This window comes from Capsella rubella, unplaced genomic scaffold, assembly GCF_000375325.1.
Source record: "Capsella rubella cultivar Monte Gargano unplaced genomic scaffold, Caprub1_0 scaffold_8, whole genome shotgun sequence".
Taxonomy (NCBI): Eukaryota; Viridiplantae; Streptophyta; class Magnoliopsida; order Brassicales; family Brassicaceae; genus Capsella; species Capsella rubella.
In genome coordinates, this window is record NW_006238916.1 from 6,951,430 (window position 1) to 6,972,550 (window position 21,121).

Here is a 21,121-nt window from a genome sequence, read left to right on the forward strand (position 1 = left end):
CCAAAGAGAATCCTACAGACTCATGTCTCAAACTTTTAAATAACAATACTTGCTTATATATTCTCACCTCACAAAATTCCAAAGCAAATGAGAAAAGCTTGATGTGACTTATTTTGTTTTCTACGTAAAATGAGAATAGAGAAAGTGATAAATCAAAGAACATGCTCCTAGACTCCAAAGACTCAACTTATATTAATCTTTCATGCCTTCATAGTTTATACATCAGAGCAATGCTAACACTAACCTCAAAATACTCAAAACAAAGAAGCATAAAATAATTGAATTCGATACTGAGTCATAAATTCTCAAACCTAACGGTACTAATATTTGCATAGAAGTAGGAGAAGGAAGCATGAGGTCATTAATTACTCTTCTCTGCCAATACCAACCACTTGTTAGTAATTGTGCACACAGAACATGTATGGAAACCACCTCTGCCTTCACCTTTATTACCTTCTCCATCCAAGTAACAACAACAACACTCTTCTCTGTATCTCTTTTATCTTCTCCAGAGAGATAGAGAGAAGAATCTCTTACTAGTCTCCACTCCAACAATGGCTAACAAAAACCCTCTTCAAAAATGCTTTCTTTTCATTATCTTGTCCATCAATCTCATCTTTGTTCAAGCAGAAACTGTTCAAATCTCTCAGAAGAAGACTTATGTTGTCCACATGGATAGATCAGCCATGCCTTCACCTTACACTAATCACTTACAATGGTACTCTTCCAAGATAAACTCTGTAACACAACACAAATCTCAACAAGGAGAACAAGGTGACGACCGGATACTCTACACTTACCAGACTGCCTTTCACGGTTTAGCTGCTCAGCTTACTGAAGAAGAAGCAGAGAGGCTCGAAGAAGAAGATGGTGTTGTAGCTGTGATTCCTGAGACAAGATACGAGCTTCACACGACAAGAAGTCCAACATTTCTCGGGTTAGAAAGACAAGAGAGTGAGAGAGTTTGGGCTGAGAGAGTCACCGACCATGATGTGATAGTTGGTGTTTTAGACACTGGGATTTGGCCTGAGAGTGAGAGCTTCAACGACACGGGTATGTCCCCTGTTCCTTCTAATTGGAGAGGAGCTTGTGAAACAGGAAAAAGGTTCTTGAAACGTAGTTGCAATAGAAAGATCGTTGGTGCTAGAGTTTTCTACAAAGGCTATGAGGCTGCAACGGGGAAGATCGAGGAAGAGCTTGAATACAAATCACCAAGAGATAAAGATGGTCATGGGACACACACTGCAGCTACTGTAGCTGGCTCACCTGTTAAAGGAGCTAATCTTTTTGGATTCGCTTATGGTACGGCTCGAGGGATGGCTCCAAAGGCAAGAGTGGCTGCTTACAAAGTCTGTTGGGTAGGAGGATGTTTCAGCTCAGACATTCTGTCAGCTGTTGATCAAGCTGTTGCTGATGGAGTCCACGTCCTCTCTATATCATTAGGTGGTGGGATCTCAACTTATTCCAGAGACAGTTTGTCTATAGCAACGTTTGGAGCAATGGAGATGGGAGTTTTCGTTTCGTGTTCAGCTGGTAATGGAGGTCCTGATCCTCTTAGCCTTACTAATGTTTCTCCATGGATCACAACAGTTGGTGCAAGTACCATGGACAGAGATTTTCCAGCAACAGTGAAGCTAGGAACTATGAGAACATTCAAAGGAGTGTCCCTTTACAAAGGCAGAGCAGTTTTGTCTAAGAACAAACAGTATCCTCTTGTTTACTTAGGAAGGAACGCTAGTAGTCCTGATCCTACTTCGTTCTGTTTAGACGGTGCTCTTGATCGGAGCCATGTAGTAGGAAAGATCGTGATATGCGACCGTGGTGTTACTCCACGCGTGCAAAAGGGTCAAGTTGTTAAAAAAGCAGGTGGAATTGGGATGATTTTGACCAACACTGCAACAAATGGTGAAGAGCTTGTTGCAGATTCTCATTTGCTTCCAGCAGTTGCTGTTGGAGAGAAAGAAGGTAAACTGATCAAACAGTACGCGATGACTAGTAAAAAAGCTACGGCGACACTAGAGATTCTTGGAACAAGAATTGGAATCAAACCTTCACCAGTTGTAGCAGCATTCTCATCAAGAGGACCAAATTTCTTGTCACTAGAGATTTTGAAACCGGACTTGGTGGCTCCAGGAGTTAACATCCTTGCAGCTTGGACTGGTGACTTGGCGCCATCGAGTTTATCATCTGATCCAAGGAGGGTTAAGTTCAATATACTGTCTGGAACTTCAATGTCATGTCCTCATGTGAGTGGTGTGGCTGCTTTGATAAGATCAAGGCATCCAGATTGGAGCCCTGCAGCAGTCAAATCAGCTCTCATGACAACTGCTTATGTTCACGACAACACACTAAAACCTCTTTCGGATGCATCAGGAGCAGCTCCTTCATCGCCTTATGATCACGGTGCAGGACATATAGATCCATTAAAAGCTATGGATCCTGGTTTGGTCTACGACATTGGACCTCAAGATTACTTTGAATTCCTCTGCACTCAAGATTTAAGTCCTTCACAGCTTAAGGTGTTCACAAAACATTCAAACAGAACCTGCAAACACACTCTTGCCAAGAATCCTGGAAACTTGAACTACCCGGCGATCTCAGCTTTGTTCCCGGAGAACACACGTGTTAAATCCATGACACTTAGAAGAACTGTGATCAACGTTGGTCCTCATATTTCAAGCTACAAGGTTTTTGTCTCGCCTTTCAAAGGCGCATCCGTCACTGTCCAGCCTAAAACACTCAACTTCACTTCGAAACACCAGAAGCTATCCTACACGGTTACTTTCAGGACAAGAATGCGGATGAATAGGCCTGAGTTTGGTGGTCTTGTGTGGAAGAGCACGACACATAAAGTTCGTAGTCCGGTTATAATCACGTGGTTGCCTCCTCTGTAGACAACAACCACTGTTTGAATAATTTTAATGTTTCCATTAGTTCCACGAATAAAATTTCCTAATGTAATGAGAGCTCTTCTCTAGATCAATGCTTTAAAACCTGAATAGAATTGTTCTTTGTCATTATAATTCACAACCATACGCTTCTTTTGTCACAATGGGAACACTTAAGAAAAAGCCTAAGTTATCTTTCTTATTTAATAAACTACAAAGGGAAGTTAGGATTCGTGTGTTGCGAGAAGGGTGTGGAGATTTGGGTTATGGATGAGACACAAGGTTGGTCCAAGATTGTGTTTGGTAAGATATTATCGACGATGGACGGTTCTTACTATTGGAATAGCATTGGTGTTACTCGTGCTATAGTGAGATCGTTTTTGTTAAGTGTAAGTACCGTACTCAAGATGTGTTACGTGTCTTATATTATCATCCGAAGCGACATAGGAAGAGGTATGTTGACCTCGAAGGCATTTATCCCAAGGAACGTAACAAAGGCGTACCGATTGTGTAATCTGGGCTGTTCCGGATTATGTTGAGAACACTATGCGTTTGTATTAGTTAAGAATTTTCCAAATAGAGCTTATACATACATATATGGTTCATTCTTTATTTTATTTAGCTCCATCAATTTAATTCCCTCGCCTAAATATTTCTATTTTAATTACAAAGTAGTATTTTTAAATATGGGAAATATTGTCGTGAAGAATGAGACTACTTATTAAAATATCTAGACCTTGTGTACTAAAACTTAGCCTAGAATAAAACTGATACTTCGTAACTAAACAACCTTTAGTTTATTGTATTGCCGTACATGTTCCCTTTTAAGTTGTCCTTTCAAGATACGGAGTCTTATAAGGAATAAGAAAAGTCGGTTACAGTCCATGAACCCAAGCTATATAGTTTAAGAGAACATGCCAAAAACGAGTAGATAATACTTCGAAACTATTATATATGGTTTGAAACGATATGGTTTAACAAGACCCAGCTAGATCGATATGCTTTGACACAGATCTCAATCCCTAGTAACAAAATTCTACATTAGAAAAATATAAAACAAATGTTGTGTAGTATAAGTTGATATATAGTGGAAGATGAGAACAAAGTAAAAGGGAGCTTCGAGTAGCTTCTATTTTTGGAAAATCCAAAACAGAAACAAAGAGATGTGTGATGCAAAAGCGGCAAGTCATTGGAAATAAGGATGTGTGATCTCTTGACTTGCCCCTTGGTTCCCATTTAGGGCCTGGACGGTGCATGGCCTTGCAGCTTAGAAAACTCCCATACGACCACGTGTATTTTGAAATTGTCGACTGTTTATCTCAAATGAGTAAGCATGAAAAAAATACGAACATTTTGTTGACAATGATTTGATTTGGTTCGAATGGAACATTTTTTGTTATTCAAATTTATTTATAATCTTTAATCATATGTATTTTCTAATTTCGTTTATAATGTCTTAATTTAAAGATGTTAATTATAAAAGTAATGACACATGAAAACATATCTATGTTGTACATAAAACAATAATTAACTCGCAGTCATTAGAAAATCAAAATACGTAAAAGCATCATATAAATAACTTAAAATCTACAGTCCTCATATTTGGGAATTCTGCTACAAAAGCAATACAACTAAGGTTCATGACATCACTTGAGTTCTCTATATTTACCTGGTCGTCAAAATTCTCTGTTCTATCTGATATATATTAGTTTGAGAAAAATAAAAATAAAAATAAATCTATATAATATCTATATATATATATATATATATATTTGTTTATAAAAACAACTTCCTCCTTCAATCTAATTCGAGTCGATCTCATCAAATTTAAGCTTTTTTTTTTTGCTTGCTAAAAATACTTTTCTTATCAAAGAAACCAATCTCATCAAAGAAACCAATTTTCTTACTTTTTACATACAGTCCTAAAAATTCGTTGAGTTATGTCATGAAAAAAAATTCTTTACACTTGCCTCAAAACTTATTTTTTTTTTATAGTTAATTTAATTTCGATTAAATTTTTCCATAAAATATACTGACTTGAGTGTCATAGAGTCTTGTAAAAACAATTCATAGGTATTTCCCATGCTTCAACACATTATTTTCTTTTCATTTTTTGCAGGAGATTTAGAAATTGGATTTTTTTTAGGATTTTCGAAGTCCCTTCCTTAGGCATATTCATCTATTCACAGCAGTCAAATCTCGATAAAAAAAAAACCATACACACAAAATTTAAATAATTTGTTTTTGTAAACAATTCACAAAAATTGAATTAATAATTTAAACATCAATGTCATTTGACTATGTGTTCAATCTAGTTACTATTTATACATTTGAAAAGAGAGCGATGGACGTAAGCACCTTCAACCACATTCATCTTTACACCAGCTTTTGCCACTTTCATTGATAGAGAGCATTTTGTTCACGCCTCATATCATTACACTGCCGAAGCTAATCAAAGTTAAGTAGATTGTTGCCAATATATATATATATGGAAATCCTCACATAGTTCAAAACTCATCGTTCTGTTCTTATTTTTATGTATATCAAAATGATTCTACAAATGTGTGATAAGCTCATAGCTCCCATGAAACTTTTTGTTTCAACAATTTTTTTTTGGTAAAATTAACAACCTCTGTTGATAATAATTAAATTAACATTCACCAAAACAAAAAAATTTTAAAAACTTACACATATCTCAATATTAGTTTTCTTATTTGAACAATATTTTTGACTAATTATCATATGTATTTTTAATCATTCATTTAAAGACGACCATTTTTATTCTACTCGTATTAAGCAATTACTATGAGGATTGATCCTTATATTTCAACTTCACCCGCTTTGAAAGACCTCAAAGAAGTTGTAAACATTGATCACACTGTTTTCTTAACTATTGAGAAATATGAAAAACCATCACATGATTCTTCTATATTGTATAAGTATTAGATTTAAAAAAAAAAAAAAGAACAAATCAAATCTGTTAGCAAAAAAATAAATAAATCTCGCCGTTTTTCTTCCTTTGTAGGAAACCAAAATAAAGAATAAAAGGAATATGGCACTGATGGACTAAACTGGCATAAACTATGCTACGTGTTTAACTGCTACAAGTCGCTAAACCTGAGGAATCGAGAAGTTGTAGATGATCGCTATGTGACATCTGTTGCACCGAAAAAAAGAGTTACTTGTGACGATTGACGATTCGTCAACCTTTTCTCTCCGGCGATATCTCCAACTTTTTGGTTTATCCCATGATTTGGTTTAAGTATACTGTTCAAGTCTACTATACAAAAAAATCTTGAGATTTGAAACGATCGATCAGAAACTGTTATTCCAGAGTTTGATTTAGTTGAACATATTTTCAAGATAATGGGTTTCATAAGTTATATAGTTCGTTTTAAATTTGGTTACATGCATAGTCATTTGTTTTTATATTAAATTTTTAGATAGTACTCCTTTGTTTCATAAAAAATATTTTTTTGACACATTTCACACAAATTCAGAAAGTATTAAAATATATATATATATATATATGTTTCTATTACATAAATGGTTAGTGATTTAGTTAATTATAGATTAATTTGGAAATTTTACGTAAAAAATACAACGAAAATGTAAATGACACTTTTTATGTAACAAATTTTTTTTTATGTAAAATGACATTTTTTGTAAAATAGAGTAATGATATTTTTTGTGAAACAAAGAAAATAATAAAAAGAAATTTAGATGTGATGTTCGCTATCTAATTGGTAACTGCAAACTGATATTTTGGTTTATTTAGTTGATTAACATATAATTAGTTGATTACAGAAGTCAATTAATCTAATTTAAGTGATCTAAAAATTAGCATTGAATGATAGTATGAACATGTGGCCGTAAGTTATACGACTAAACTACGTAAGAGGTAGTAATAAATTTACATACATATTATTATTTTCAAACCTTAACCTCTAAATCCTAAAATATAAAACCGAATCAAACTATTTAGTATCTTATAAACGTATTTAACTATCACACACAATTTTTTTTTTTTTGTCCTACGATTATACTTTGTTAATTGTTCATCAGTACAGACACTTTGTAAACGAATCAAACTATTTTGTAGTAAAGTGATATATTAGCTTCCGGCTCATGGTTTCAAGTAAAGGAAGGAGAACGAGAAAGAAGCTAAAGAGCCTAAAGATCGAGCAATCTTTAAAACCAACGAGAAAGAAAAGAAAAAAAAGATCTCAAAACCGGATGCGTTTTAACATAAAACCGAAGGCGTCTCCACGTGGACAACAACTTAACACCTGAGCCTAACACGCGAACACATCGAAGCCCCGACACGTGTTCTGTCTTCCTCGTAAGCTGCTTATGTTCAAAGTGGAGTTCCTCTCTTTCCCTCGTCCCTATGTATATAAAGCGGTGCTCACTTGATCCACCGAGACGAATGTTGAAAACATGACTGAAATCTACAGAACTATCTCAACCGGACGTGGCGACGACGTTTCCCCGACTAAATGCCGTGAACGTCGGAGGAGGAGGATCGAGATGCGGCGGCAAGCGGCGGTTTTCGGCGATCCTAGTTCGTCTTCGTCATCGACGACTAGGAATCGTGATCGGCCTGACATGGAAGTTTACTCAAGTTTTGACGTTCCGTTGAAGAAACAAGCTCGGAGGTCGGAGATCGGTGGTCTTCCGACGGATATCGGAGGTTTCTTCACGTCTCCGACTCCTTCTTCCCACCATAAATTGGAAACGCCGGTGACGTGGAAGGGAGAAGAAACAGAGGATGAGCCGTTGTACGGATTTGTTTCGGTTATGGGAAGATCTCGTAAGATGGAAGATTCGGTTACTGTTAAACCGAGTTTGTGTAAACCGGAAATTAACCAGAATAGACCGGTTCATTTCTTCGGTGTCTACGATGGCCATGGCGGTTCTCAGGTAAGCCAAAACGAGAGATCCGAGTATTATATGTTATGTACCAGGGGTGTTTTGGTTATTTAATATGAAAGAGGCTGATGTGATGTGTGTGGACAGGTGTCAACATTGTGCAGCACGACGATGCACACGTTAGTTAAGGAGGAACTAGAGCAAAGGCTCGAAGAGGAGGAAGCAGGTAGCGAAGATAACGTCTTGGAGAAGTTATGGCGACGAGTGATGAATAGGAGTTTCAAGAGGATGGATGAGATGGCAACGAGGACATGTGTGTGTGGGACTAGTGTACCTTTGTGTAACTGCGATCCTAGGGAAGCTGCGATTTCGGGTTCTACAGCTGTTGCGGCCGTTCTAACGCAAGATCATATCGTTGTAGCCAATACTGGTGACTCACGTGCGGTGTTGTGTCGAAATGGGATGGCTATTCCTCTGAGCAACGATCACAAGGTGGTTTTCTTGATTTGTAGAGTTAGTACTACTACTACTCTGTTTTAGCTCATATAAGAGGGTTGAGGATATTAGAGTCTCTGTGGCTGAAGTTGTCGAGTTTTTATGCAGCCGGATAGACCAGACGAGCGTGCGAGGATCGAAGCAGCTGGTGGTCGAGTTTTAGTAGTGGATGGAGCTAGAGTTGAAGGAATTCTAGCCACGTCAAGGGCCATAGGTATATATATTTCTCCATTCTTTGATTTTGGTAATTGAGTGTCTTGAGAGTCTTGATATATATAGAGCCTACAAAGGCTTCAAAAAATAGTAAATAATATGAAACCGAAGGTACTATATAGTCTATTTTTTTTTTATCAAAGTTCTATATAGTCTATATGCTGATAAATTTTCATTTCATTTTAGTTAATATTCCAAAAACAAAAAAAAAATATCTTCAGTATATGTAAAGTTCTATTTTAAAGATAAGATTATGTGTACAAATTTATACTTGTTATTTGTTGTATTCAATAAAACAGAAATTTTTGAATCATTTTACTAAAATATAGAATGAGTGGCCATTCAAACAAACCATCTTCTTCTTAATTTCAAAATAAGTTGAGTTTGTTCTGTGAATTTTTTTTTCAGTGCTTGGTCATTTAACCAGATTTGAAGTTATTTCAGTTTATTAATTAGACGAAAAAACAAGTTGGCATTAGAATATCCCACACATCACATATATATTACCCAAGGATCTATCTCACTATGGGTGTGGGATATTCTAATAGTTGGGTCAAGTGTAACTATAAATATTGTGTTGTGTAACATACATTCCTTGGTGCAGGGGATAGGTATCTAAAACCAATGGTAGCATGGGAACCAGAAGTGACATTCATGAGAAGGGAAACTGGAGATGAATGCTTAATATTAGCAAGCGACGGGCTTTGGGATGTGCTTTCAAGTCAGCTAGCATGTGAAATAGCTAGGTTCTGTCTCCGCGAAGAAGCTTCCTCGAGCCTAGACTTGAACAGAATGGCTCAAGATGACGATAGTGGTGGAGAAGAGAATCCTTCAAGGAGTGTATTAGCTGCAACGTTGCTTACGCGGTTGGCTTTGGGTCGACAAAGCAGTGACAATATAAGTGTGATTGTCATTGATCTCAAGAATAGTTCTTGACAAAACGGGTTTTTAGGTGGTGGTTGTGATTAAAACGTTAAAGCCGAGAGAGAATAAGATGTGGATATAGCGATGAGCCTTGATTAGCTTTAGGGTTTAGCGCTTTGTCTCTTTGTTTTTGTTATGATTGGGGTTATACTTGCCAATACATTAACAACGGCCAATGTGAAAAGAAAAATGAGGAGTTCGGACATGGGCTCGAAAAGTTTATTTGGTTATTTTGGACAGGATGGGCTACAAGGTTGATTTGGTAGTTTGAGTAATAAAATGAGAGTTACACTAAATATTTGTTCTCTAATTGTGTGTGTTGATGTGTTTATGCGACCACATTTTTAAGTATGTAACGTATGTATTAAACATATAAACTAAAGATGTAGTACTTGGTCCAACCAACAATGTATAGGCTTTTGGACCAAATTGTCTTTAAGCTTTTACAAAGAATAAATACATATACAAAAGAAAGAGATGGAGAACAATTTTGAAAGGAAAAAAAAAAAGTAACACTCTTAGTTCAATGAAACAATTCAAACGAACTTAAAACGAGTATCACCGGAGTTTTGGGGTCCTAAAACGCAGTTCAAGAATCAAGAACTGTCTTTGAAGTTAAAAAGCATAAAGAGATGAAGAATGTTCCTATGAACAATTCCCAAATCTCTTTTTGTTCTTTTTTCTTTTTTCTTCGGTCATTATCAATCGTTTGTCTCAGTGTTTGTGTCTCACTTTTCTTTGAATCATAATTGTATTTGTGGGCCTTTTAGCTTCTCCCTACGTCTTGTTTAGTTTCCAAGATTGGTCCACTAAAAGAAGTGAGAATCAAGAATCTTCTTCTTTTTTTGTATTTTTGTTTAATAATTTACTTAAAAACAGGAGTAAAGGAGATGATAAATTTTGAACTACCAAATCAGTCTTTTTGTCCCAAATTGTTGATGATGTTGAAGATTTGGGGATTTTTGCTTTACCCTCTAATTTTGTATTATTATAAATGGTCTAGGATGCTGAATTTAGTAAGTGATTTTCTTGAATAAGTCGATTCTGAAATTAACAACTAAAGTGATAGATTTGTCAAAAAGAGAAGAAATCTAACTAATCACTTATGTGGTTTTAATTAGCTACCTAACATAATATGGTTAAACTAACTCACATTCATGCTAAAGGTGTAAAATCTAAGATCAAAGTCTAAATATTATTTCTGAGTAGATTTATATATCTCAGCTGCTATGGACTTTTAGTACATACCTCTTAACAAGTGATTCTAGATTAAAAGAAAAAAGTAGTAAATACTCTCTAAATTTTGTTATTTTTTAAAAAAATTGTATTTTGATATTTTCTGTTTCACAAAAGAATACTATAAACATTTCAACTTCCAAGTGACCATAATTCTTATTAAACAAGTCATCCAAAGACATTCTATAGAGTTATTTAACTTGTAGGTATATATCAAAGGTGATTAACAAAACCATTACTCAAGGATTCCAATTCTATATGTCAATAATCATGTAGTAAGGCTTCACGTCAAATCACACTAAAAGCTTGGAAATCTACACATACATACATAATCAGTAATCCATAAATCAGTCTTCCGAGCTACATTTACTTACATTTTATGCTAAATACGTATTACGTATAATGGATCTAGAGTATACGAAAAGAAAAACTCTAAAAATTTCACTAATCACGTCAAAAAATTTGAACAAAGTCCATGCAATCTAAATTATCTCCAAAACCATATTTGTAGTGTATATGACTCACTACATTCCACCAAATTTTGTATCCACATTAAAAATAGGGCAATTATCATATAATTTTTTTCCCAAAAACACTATTAGTTTTATTTTTCAACATTACTATGAAAATATTTTTTTTTCCAAAAATATCACAAAACTAAAACTAATTTAACATTTAAAACTAAATCCTAAATCCTAAATATTAAACCCTACCCTTAAAAATTACATCCTAAATTTAAAATCGTTAATTTAAACCTAAAACAAATGAAAATTACACCTTTTAAATCAATTTTTATGTTTGTAGTATTTTAGAAAAAAAAAATTGTAGTATTAAAAAAAAGAAGCTAATTAATAGCGATATTTTTGTTCCTCAACAATATAATTTTTCTGAATTAAGATTAGATTTTCTGAATTATTATACGTCATCCACTGACCTACATAACATAAACATAAGTGATTATTATACTTCCTCCGATTACAGAACATACTAAGTGATAATAACATACTAAATTACTGTTGATACAAAAAATACAGTAGAATATAATATATACTTTTGCTACAGAGTGTCAACTGTCAAACTTTAATTATAGTCTTTGCGTGATGTAATAAAAATATCATTAAATGTGTTGAAAAAGTCATTAACTACTGTGTGTGACCACAAATCACAATTTTTAGTAACAACAGCTCATCTTCTTCAAAGTTTTGTATTCACCAAAAAAAAAAAAAAAAACATTTTTAATTTATTTTCTAATGCCGTCGCGAACACTCCCGTCGCCGGCACCGGTAAATTCACCGTTCTCTTCCTCCGTTACACCTCACCATGAAAGAAGCACCACCACACGCATCATCATCATCTCTCCACTTACAGTCGTTGGTTTCTCTTTCTTCGTAACCCTCTCCCTCTGTTTCTGCAAATTCAACCGTAAAAAACGCCGATCTCCCGCCGCCGTGACCTCTTCCTCTTCTCCGCCGCAGAAACCTCCGTTACAAGAGTTCTCTTACTCGTCTCTCCGTAAAGCCACCGACTTTTTCTCACCGGAGAATCGGCTAGGTCAAGGCGGGTTCGGCTCTGTTTTCCGTGGAACTCTGTCTCCGTCCTCCGGTGGTAATGTAGCCGTTAAAGTGATGGACTCAGGTTCACTCCAAGGAGAAAGAGAGTTTCAGAACGAGCTTTTCTTCTCCGGTAAGATTGATTCACCTCATGTAGTTTCCGTTATTGGCTTCTCCAAAGATCGAAGACGACGCCGTTTGATTCTTGTCTACGAGCTTATGGACAATGGGAATCTCCAAGATGCTCTTCTTCATCGTAGATCACCTGAACTTATGGTATGGAAACAAAGGTTTCTTGTTGCGGTTGATATAGCTAAAGGGCTTGAACATTTACATGGTTTGTGTCCTGCTGTGATTCATGGTGATTTAAAACCTAGTAATGTGTTGTTGGATCGTTTCTTCTCTGCTAAGATCTCTGATTTTGGTTTAGCTAGGTTGAAATCAGAACAAGTTGAAGTTGTAGTTGCATCTGAGAGTGATGATGTTAAGTTAGAAGTAGAGGACTGTGGATCTGTAGTTGAGGAAGTTGAGAGTGTGGTTACTAATAATACTGGCTATGATGAATCTAACTTTGGATTTACTGATCAGTCTCCGGTTAGTGTTTATAAGGTTCCGCTTTCATCTCCTGAGACAGGACATGTACCTATGACTTCGCCTGAGACGGCTGTTTCTGTTTCGCCGGAGATGGTGGAGAAAGTTGTTGGCTTGGAGGTTGGTAATGTGGGGAAGAGTAAAGATTGGTGGTGGAAGCAAGAAGGGAATGTTGGAAGAGGGAAAGGGAAGGATTATGTGATGCAATGGATTGGTTCTGAGGTGAAGAAAGAGAGACCGAGTAGTGATTGGATTGCTGAGAGGGCGGAAGCAGCTAAAAAGATTGAGAAGAAGAAGAGTAGCAAGAGATTAGAATGGTGGCTTTCGTTGGATGAAGAGAAGGAGAAGGAGAAGAAGAAGAAGAAGCGGATGGTGAGAGAGTGGTGGAAGGACGAGTATCGGAAAGAACTAGCTAAGAAAATGAAGAAGAAGAAGAAGAAGAAAACTTTGGAATCTGAGTTTTATAGTGATGATATGAGTGGAAGTGTGGATCAAAGGCGGCATGGGGATGAAGAGTTGTATAGGAAGAAAAGAAGAGGTAGTAGTAGTAGCATAGGAAGTAGCATAGACTGGTGGTTAGATGGGCTTAGTGGTGAACAATGGAGAGCGCGGCGCAGAAACAGTCAAGATTCAGTTAAGAGCTGTGGAGTCAGTAGCACGCCGAGCATGAGAGGAACTATGTGCTACGTTGCCCCTGAGTGTTGCGGTAATAACGTAGATGATGTGTCTGAAAAATGTGATGTGTATAGCTACGGAGTTTTGCTGTTAGTCCTGGTTTCAGGGCGGCGTCCGCTGGAAGTAACTGGACCAGCGTCTGAGATCATGCAGCGTGCGAATCTCATGTCGTGGGCGAGGAAGCTGGCGAGAAGAGGGAGACTTGGTGATCTAGTAGACATAAAGTTGCAGTCTTTAGACCAAGAACAAGCGATTCTGTGCATTAAGGTGGCTCTGCAGTGTCTGCAAAGATCCCCGGTTTCACGACCTTCCATGAAAGAGGTTTTAGAGATGCTTACAGGAGCGATGAGCCCGCCTGAGTTGCCAACAGAGTTCTCACCATCACCGCAGTCTCGAATCCCGTTCAAGACACGAAGGAAGCAGAATAGATAGAGAAGTGTTTTTTTCATGTGGTAGATGTGTTTGCTGGATGGTTTAGAGCACTTGTCCTACAACACTGTCTTTGATACTAGTGATGTTTAGTTTTCGAGCAACTTGATTAGTTCGCACAAACGCTGTTTTTAGCTTGGGAAATCTAATTATAACTAATTTATGTAGTCTATGATCTCTCTCATAGATTTATGCGGAATTTGTATAATTGTACTAAGCCATATGCAAATGCAGTGCAGGCATCTTGAGATTAATCTGATATTTCGGTGATTAACCTTGCAAATCTAAAAAAATACATGATCCTTGTGATTGGGCCTAACAGAAAATTTTAGTGGCTTTATACAGTCTTGTTAATTGGGCTAGCCCTAACTGGAATGTCAATATAAATTTGGTTTATTGGGCTTTGTTAAAGAGTATTATAATTTCTATTGACTCCAAAGTTCAACAGAACTTACATTTGGACTGATTACATTATAGTTATAACAAAGAGAAATAGAGATGAAAAAAATGAATAGTGAAATTTTTACACAAAAAAATTATCAAACTTTTAGTGAACAATTTGATAATATCTCAACACAAACACTTCTAGAGTCCTTAACTACTATACTATTATGGGAAACTTTTACACATAACGTTTTTAAGGCTGCATGACAACAATATCTTGCTCGTTTAGTTTTAGCTTTGGGATCTATAACTTCAAAAACGAATATATGAAAATGATAGGAGAGTGAAAGCTAATATAAACGAAGAAATTGATTTATATAATTCGAATATCGGCTGTAATTTTAAAAATAAAACTACATAACTAATTGAATATTTTGTAATGAAAAAAATGTAACAAGTATATAATAGTGTTGTATCAATAGTTAAATATATGGAATCTTAATATAGAAGAACATATATCATATTTGATTATATTTTTTATTGAAGAAGAGCTGATCAGTGATATATAAATATATGTTGAAGAAGAAGAGAGTGTCATCACCGCGTGCGTACCCTAACGAATGTGAATATTAAAAAAACTCTATATCTGATACGTCTAACCAACGTATCTTCTTCTCAATTAAATAATACGTATTACCAAGAAAAATGTTTTTTAATTTATTTAATAATTATGTTGCGCTCAAGACACTGCAATAATTTTTATTCAGCTTTACAACAAAGCCCTGAGCTGTTCTTGTAAAAGAGAGGACTAATAAGATCAAACCCCAGATCACAAAATCCGCAGAGGATCAGATCTCGCTGTCTCATCAAGATAAGCAGAATCTTCTAAAGGAATTTATATACTTTATTTTAACAAGACCAGACAACAGCTTTTTAGATGGACGATTGTCGGGAGAAGAGAAGAAGAAGGTGTCCGAAGCTGACATGTAGTACAGATCATAACAACAACAACATGGAGAAGATGATGCATAGAGAAACTGAGAGACTAAGGAGACAAGAAATGGCTACCCTTTATGCTTCTCTTCGTTCTCTTCTCCCTCTTCACTTCATCAAGGTCTCATCACTATCCCCAAACTCTCCTTTAAAGAAAACCCTAATCTTGATTTCGATTCTTTAAGACAACTTTAGATCTACTTAATCTTTGTCCTTTGATGTGTGTTCTAGCTTGTTAAAAGGAGATCATAGCAAGTGTTTTGACTTTGTGTTGTACATTACTTACTTAACTCTAGTGTTTCTCTTGAAAAGATTCCTAATTAGATCTGTCTATATAATATACGACTCTTCTTGGTTTGTTAATTTTGTTATCTTGGTGGGATCTTTTATACACTTTCTAGGGTAAACGTTCGACGTCAGATCAAGTCAACGAGGCGGTGAACTACATAAAGTATCTACAGAGGAAGACCAAGGAGCTGAGTTTGAGGAGAGATGAGCTTATGTTACTGTCGAGAGGAAACTTCTTGGGCTGTAGTAGTAATGATGATTCTAAAGAGGGGATGGAGATGATAAGTAGGAAGAATCATGTGGTGGTTCGTCAGTGTTTAGTGGGTGTAGAAATCGTGTTTAGTAGTCGCCGCTGCAGTGGCCAACCGCGGTTTTCAAGTGTTCTTCAAGTGCTTAGTGAAAATGGTCTCTGTCTTCTAAACTCCATCTCTTCTATTGTTGATGATAGGCTGATCTACACCATACAGGCCGAGGTAAACCTATACTTTTCATTAATTTCTTCTAAAGCATTATAGTAATCGTGAAAATATCAAACAGTACATATCGAAAGTTGAATCCACCAAATATTTGAAAATAAGAAATGATTACTAGCTACTATATAACCCTCATGCATTTAAAGATATATATATCACCTAAGGGTATGTATAATGAAATTTGAATACCATATTATCTCTAGAGGTTAGAGTGTTAATTTCAAGGTATTTCCATACCAAATATTGGCACGGAATATCTAATTATAATAGAATGATCAAATCTTTATGTTGTTTGGTTTTGTCTTCGCCTTATCTTTTAAATGATCGTATATATATATTCGATTCTGTACATAATTAACAAGTTTGGTAGGTTTGAGAGTAAATATATACTGAAAATATCTTTTGTTTGGCAGGTCAACGATATGGCTTTGATCGACTTAGTAGCACTTGAAAACAGATTAGTCAGAATGTAGTAATTAATGGTTGTGAGTTTTTTCTAACTTGTCAAACAAACGACATGTATAGTGTTGTTGTGAATGGTTGTGGTGTACGTGTTAACGCATCTTAATCTTATGTATGTATTTTAAGTATTTCTAGTTGATTATTGATTGAAAATTTATTTTCATAAGCTGAGTTAGTACTTTTTAATATATATGCTATCCTATTTATTTAATAAGTTTCAAAATTAACCCACAAAAAAAAAAAAATCGTTGATGGTGTCGAGAGGCCACATACCGAAAGGTTAAATAATGGTGTTGTTCGACGTTGATAGCTTCAGAAAAGAAAAAAAAAGTTGGTAGCGTTATGCTGATTTTTGGTATATGAAAAACCAACGAATTTTTTTTGATAATACCAATATATATACATGTAAGGGTATATTAAACTAGCTCATTGAGCTGCACATACATAAATGGATTCTTTTTTTTTTGATACATATTTTTGTAGCTTCAATCTGCTTTACATTTTCATTTTATAGAATAAAAGTACGACTTTTTCATTGATGTGGAACAGCTAAGTATTTTCTAGCTTTTTAAAAGTCAATATATTGGGTATTATTAAACTGACATGTTTTCTAAAAACTATAGCATAATGAGTTTGTACCAGTAACGCAAGTGAAGGTTTGTTGAGATTCCAATATAATAGTAGAATATATACATGTGCGATCTTTGTTATATATATATAGGTTACTTGTTTTGGTATCACAAAACTAAAATATTTATAAATGAAATTTGTGGAAGACATATACAACGATATATGTTCATGATGATGAACTTTTACCAAATCAAACTAACTAAAATAGGCACAAAAAAATGTAATAAATATTTTTGTCAGATGAGATATGATTAATAATTTCACAACAAATGTAGTTCAGTGAATTATTATCAAAAGAAAGCTACAAACTATGGGTTTAAAGACCAAAAGGTTTCACTATATATGGTTGTAAACTGAACTTGTAATAAAAATAGATTATTATCTTCAAAGCAACCAAAATCAAAACAAAAGCTAATATTATTAGGAGATCTCGAAGATACGAGATCGAGTTAAAAAGACAAATGATATTTGTGTATATTTTCAACTGAAAAAAGAGAATAAAAGTCAACAAATTTTCAATTTTTTTTTTATTTCTCAATTCCTAAACAAATTCCGTTCACTTTTTCATCTAGTCCGTCTGAATGATTTTCACTATTTCGTTGAATTAAGAGATCTCGTATCTCCGAGATCGAGTTAAAAGGACAACTGGTATTTGTGTATATCTTCCTATTGTTATATAGGAGACATCTCATATTACAAAGAAGAAGTTCATTGATTGATGATATTCTTGTGGATCGTGACTTTATGGAATGACCCTTGATGGGTTCGTATCTCCGAGATATCAAATATGTGTTTTCCCAATACTCGAGAAAGCTCTCATTATCATATCTTTTGTTCGCTTCTCAAACTACTAAAAGTGATATTTGCTAGGATCATGAAAATCAAAAGAGGTTCACTCGAGAAAATATCACAAAAACGAATCACAAGTCACAGCAATTGTTTAAGTTTCTCCATAATATTTAATCCATCTTCCTTGACGGCAGCTCTCCTATTTATCTTGACAAGAAAAACATTGTGAGATTATCAAAAAGTGTTTTGCTTACTTAAAAAAGAAAACAAAGAATAAAACGTTCGTGACTTGAGGTTTTCTAATGAATAATTTACCATACAAAAAATAAAAATGTGACATCAAAGCACATGCTCGAAATAATTTGAGAGACAGTGGGATCCATGAGGAACCAATGAGTCTGGGATATTTTTGGGACACAAATGAAACAGCTGGTTTCCATCAATCTATTTGAAATGAGGATCTTTCTTGTCTCTCCTCTCCCACCTTGTTCCGAAATTGCCTGAGCTGTCTAATATCTCTTTTTAACTATGTCCATCCCCACTTCACTTATCCTATCCATTTAGCATATCCCTCCCCAATTATTATATATGTCGTCCTTGACGGCAGGTTTTACTATTTTGATCGAATAATATAACTATTGTTAGATGATTTTGTGTGAGACAAGTAGAAAAATGCCATAACTAGATAGTAGAAACCTTATAATTTATTTCTTGGTCGACCAAATGAATAAGAGTGAAGTGATAATCTTTTGGCGACTTTGTCCTCATTTATTCAACTCTTATATGAGTCATGTACGTAGTTTTCGTATTACATGTTATTGTTTCATTGTGCTATCTGGCAAAAGAAACAAAAGTTATAAATACGTTATAAAACTTGCAAAACCGTGAGTTGAAATCCTAACTAGACATATATCTCTTCCTATTTCATGATGCAAAAGTGTTAAAAAATGTCCACGAATAAGATATATCTTAATTATTTAGAATTTTAAAAATTAAACAGCTAACGAAAATAAGTCTGATTTGTTTATATAAAACAGGTATACAATGTTTTCATAATATAATTTACAGTTTTCAAATACTGACAAAAAACAAATCATCGAGTTCGGAAGAGAGGACTATATATTCCCAAGAGGGGTAGTTTAATCCTTTCGGACTTGTGGAAATTAAGTGAGGTGTTGTTAATCCAAGTTCTATGATGCAAAAGTGTTCTAATCTATGATAAATGCCTAAATAAATTTTAAAAAAGAAAGATAAATGCCTAAATAAAATTGCTTAATCGATACTTGTACGTACTCTTGCTAATTATTATTTGGTTTGCCATGAATTAAATGAGTTGATTTATTCTTCCTATACATTATTATATATGTCCTTATTATTTTTTTGCCATGAATTAAATAGTGGATGCGAATGTATAATGCCATATTATGTACTAGTACTACCGTCAAATATCAAATCAAAGTTTCTTTAGTAATGTAGATTTTATTCCTAGCTAGGTGGCAATGTCGTACGAACTTAAAACTCACAAGAGATCCACTAATGTTGAATGGCAGCTGCTCCACTATACCAGCACTAGAGAAGCTACCATTCAACATCAGAGAAGCTACCATTCAACATAAGATATAATAACTAGTTCATGCATATATCAGAGTCCAGAGAAGCCTTTATAGTCTTTTCCTATATCATCCGTTCCCGGATACTTCAATGTTTCCTTATCGATTTGATGACATATTCAAAAATGTCTTAAGAAATCAGACGCATGCATCAATATGTTTTTGTTTTGTTGATGCACTCCAATAGTTCCTTTTAGTCAAAGAACTCTCCACACTCATATATAAAGAAGCATGAACCAAAGTTAAGAATTTGCTATAGTCAATCTAACCAAACAGATCATCATTACACAAAAATATTCACTCCAACTAGCTAGATCAGAAGGACCAAAAAGAACACAGCCTTAGCTTAGGGACACTAGAATAAAGAGATTAGGACAAAAATAAACATCATTCAGTGAGCAGACTCTTCTGACAAATGTTAGTGCCTGGTCGTGGGAAGTACTAATTCCTCAATTAGCTTCTGCTGCAACCAAGCTAAGTCGCAGCAACCAAAGCTATTTACCTGTGAATATATGTCATATATATAGATATATATATACATAAACATAGTTATTCACGAAACACATAAGCTGTATATATGTAACGTACCTCGACTTGAATAGTGTACATAAGCCTTTCATTGACTCGTGCGGTTAAAGAGCTAATGACTTCAAGTCCTTGCTCGTGAAGAACTTCAAGAACCCTTGAGAGCGGGAGACCTGATGCTGAGCTGCTCACCACTACCTCGAATCCACTCACGCATGGTTGCACCATGACACTAGCTGGTTCCGATCTACTTGACCCAGATCCGGATCTAGTTTGACTAGTATGGTCACTAATCTCTCTCTTTAGCTCATCTCTTCTTGCCGAGAGTTCTTGTATCCTTGTTTGCGTGTCCTTGATGAAAGCTACTGCTCCGTTCACATGATCTGACATCGCTCTCTTTCCCTGCCAAGAAAGAGCCTGAGAAAACTAAAACCCTAGAGAGAACAAAAATATCCCATCAAAAGGGTTCTTGATAAGGAGATTGAGACTTCTTTGAGTAAAATATATGAACCTTGATGTACTTCAGAGGTAGATGACTACGAAGAGAGGCGAAAAGGATGGCCATTTCTTGTCTTCTTTGTCGCTCGATGTTGCGGTGGAGAAGCTTCTTCTCCTTCTTCGTTTCATCTCCAACGTGAGGTATATGACTGATCTGGTGCCTTGTTTTCTTAGGATTATTACAAGGATCCATGGGTTGAGCTGATTTAGCTATGGCAGATCTCAGCAGTAACAGTGTTTAATTTTCTCTTGTTTTTATAATGAAACTTGTTAGGTCTTATAGGAGAGACTTCCCTTAAATAATTGGATCTGTATTCTTCTTTAATCATGTTTCCTTGAAGAAAGAAAAAAACAAAGAAGACTTACAAAAATAATGCAGCCTCGGGAGGTGTTCTCTTCTTTAATTAGTCAAATATTTTTGGTTTGCTGTAATAGTTCCATTAGTTCTTACACCGTTACACGTGACAAAACTTTATGCTTTGTATGTATCATTGCAAACTAGCCAGTGTCAATTTTTTTTTTTTTTTTTTTTTTTTTGCTTTTTCTTAACACAATTTATTTCTAGAAGAGATATTGATATGTCTATGAAATATGTA

The 21,121-nt window shown here is 35.2% G+C and overlaps 5 protein-coding genes across 7 annotated transcripts; 4 read left to right on the plus strand and 1 right to left on the minus strand.

Annotated features, from left to right (window-relative positions):
* Positions 1-331: 331 nt before the first annotated feature.
* On the plus strand, positions 332-3,023 carry LOC17876190 (subtilisin-like protease SBT1.3). The gene has a single exon (XM_006279979.2). It carries the CDS (start codon positions 555-557, stop codon positions 2,892-2,894), a length of 2,340 nt encoding a protein of 779 aa, XP_006280041.1. The 5' UTR covers positions 332-554; the 3' UTR covers positions 2,895-3,023.
* Positions 3,024-7,328: 4,305 nt separating this feature from the next.
* On the plus strand, positions 7,329-9,627 carry LOC17877049 (probable protein phosphatase 2C 75). Its single transcript, XM_006281769.2, has 4 exons — positions 7,329-7,811; positions 7,908-8,252; positions 8,364-8,469; positions 9,073-9,627. Exons 1-4 carry the CDS (start codon positions 7,329-7,331, stop codon positions 9,402-9,404), a joined length of 1,266 nt encoding a protein of 421 aa, XP_006281831.1. The 3' UTR covers positions 9,405-9,627.
* A 2,224-nt stretch (positions 9,628-11,851) lies between these two features.
* LOC17876925 (receptor-like serine/threonine-protein kinase At4g25390) lies at positions 11,852-14,045 on the plus strand. Its single transcript, XM_006279528.2, has one exon. The coding sequence runs from the start codon at positions 11,879-11,881 to the stop codon at positions 13,874-13,876; it is 1,998 nt and encodes a 665-aa protein (XP_006279590.1). The 5' UTR covers positions 11,852-11,878; the 3' UTR covers positions 13,877-14,045.
* Positions 14,046-15,052: 1,007 nt separating this feature from the next.
* LOC17877074 (transcription factor bHLH36) lies at positions 15,053-16,639 on the plus strand. The gene is made up of 3 exons (XM_006281073.2): positions 15,053-15,371; positions 15,652-16,011; positions 16,425-16,639. Exons 1-3 carry the CDS (start codon positions 15,195-15,197, stop codon positions 16,482-16,484), a joined length of 597 nt encoding a protein of 198 aa, XP_006281135.1. The 5' UTR covers positions 15,053-15,194; the 3' UTR covers positions 16,485-16,639.
* Positions 16,640-17,904: 1,265 nt separating this feature from the next.
* Positions 17,905-20,903, minus strand: LOC17875905 (transcription factor bHLH120). Of its 3 annotated transcripts, none has more exons than XM_023784649.1 (3): positions 20,539-20,903; positions 20,091-20,429; positions 17,905-18,099 (listed from the first exon to the last, which is right to left on the minus strand). In XM_023784649.1, exons 1-3 carry the CDS (start codon positions 20,716-20,718, stop codon positions 18,031-18,033), a joined length of 588 nt encoding a protein of 195 aa, XP_023640417.1. In that variant the 5' UTR covers positions 20,719-20,903; the 3' UTR covers positions 17,905-18,030. The 3 variants fall into 3 exon arrangements, with proteins under 3 accessions (XP_023640417.1, XP_023640421.1, XP_006281128.1); XM_023784653.1 differs by lacking the exon at positions 17,905-18,099 and adding an exon at positions 18,640-18,727 and having other exon boundaries at positions 20,539-20,900; XM_006281066.2 differs by lacking the exon at positions 17,905-18,099 and adding an exon at positions 19,721-20,004 and having other exon boundaries at positions 20,539-20,898.
* Between the last annotated feature and the right edge of the window lie 218 nt (positions 20,904-21,121).

Excerpts from the sequence above, each read along its gene's own strand:
- LOC17877049 (XM_006281769.2), top strand. The coding sequence starts at position 7,329 with ATGACTGAAATCTACAGAACTATCTCAACCGGACGTGGCGACGACGTT. Across the intron at positions 8,253-8,363 it reads CTCTGAGCAACGATCACAAG|CCGGATAGACCAGACGAGCG; the intron begins GTGGTTTTCTTG and ends GTTTTTATGCAG. Across the intron at positions 8,470-9,072 it reads AGCCACGTCAAGGGCCATAG|GGGATAGGTATCTAAAACCA; the intron begins GTATATATATTT and ends TCCTTGGTGCAG.
- LOC17876925 (XM_006279528.2), top strand. The coding sequence starts at position 11,879 with ATGCCGTCGCGAACACTCCCGTCGCCGGCACCGGTAAATTCACCGTTC.
- LOC17875905 (XM_006281066.2), bottom strand. The coding sequence starts at position 20,718 with ATGGATCCTTGTAATAATCCTAAGAAAACAAGGCACCAGATCAGTCAT. Across the intron at positions 20,430-20,538 it reads TACCTCTGAAGTACATCAAG|GGAAAGAGAGCGATGTCAGA; the intron begins GTTCATATATTT and ends CTTTCTTGGCAG. Across the intron at positions 20,005-20,090 it reads TGTACACTATTCAAGTCGAG|GTAAATAGCTTTGGTTGCTG; the intron begins GTACGTTACATA and ends ATATATTCACAG.
- LOC17877074 (XM_006281073.2), top strand. The coding sequence starts at position 15,195 with ATGGACGATTGTCGGGAGAAGAGAAGAAGAAGGTGTCCGAAGCTGACA. Across the intron at positions 15,372-15,651 it reads TCCCTCTTCACTTCATCAAG|GGTAAACGTTCGACGTCAGA; the intron begins GTCTCATCACTA and ends TACACTTTCTAG. Across the intron at positions 16,012-16,424 it reads TCTACACCATACAGGCCGAG|GTCAACGATATGGCTTTGAT; the intron begins GTAAACCTATAC and ends TTTGTTTGGCAG.
- LOC17876190 (XM_006279979.2), top strand. The coding sequence starts at position 555 with ATGGCTAACAAAAACCCTCTTCAAAAATGCTTTCTTTTCATTATCTTG.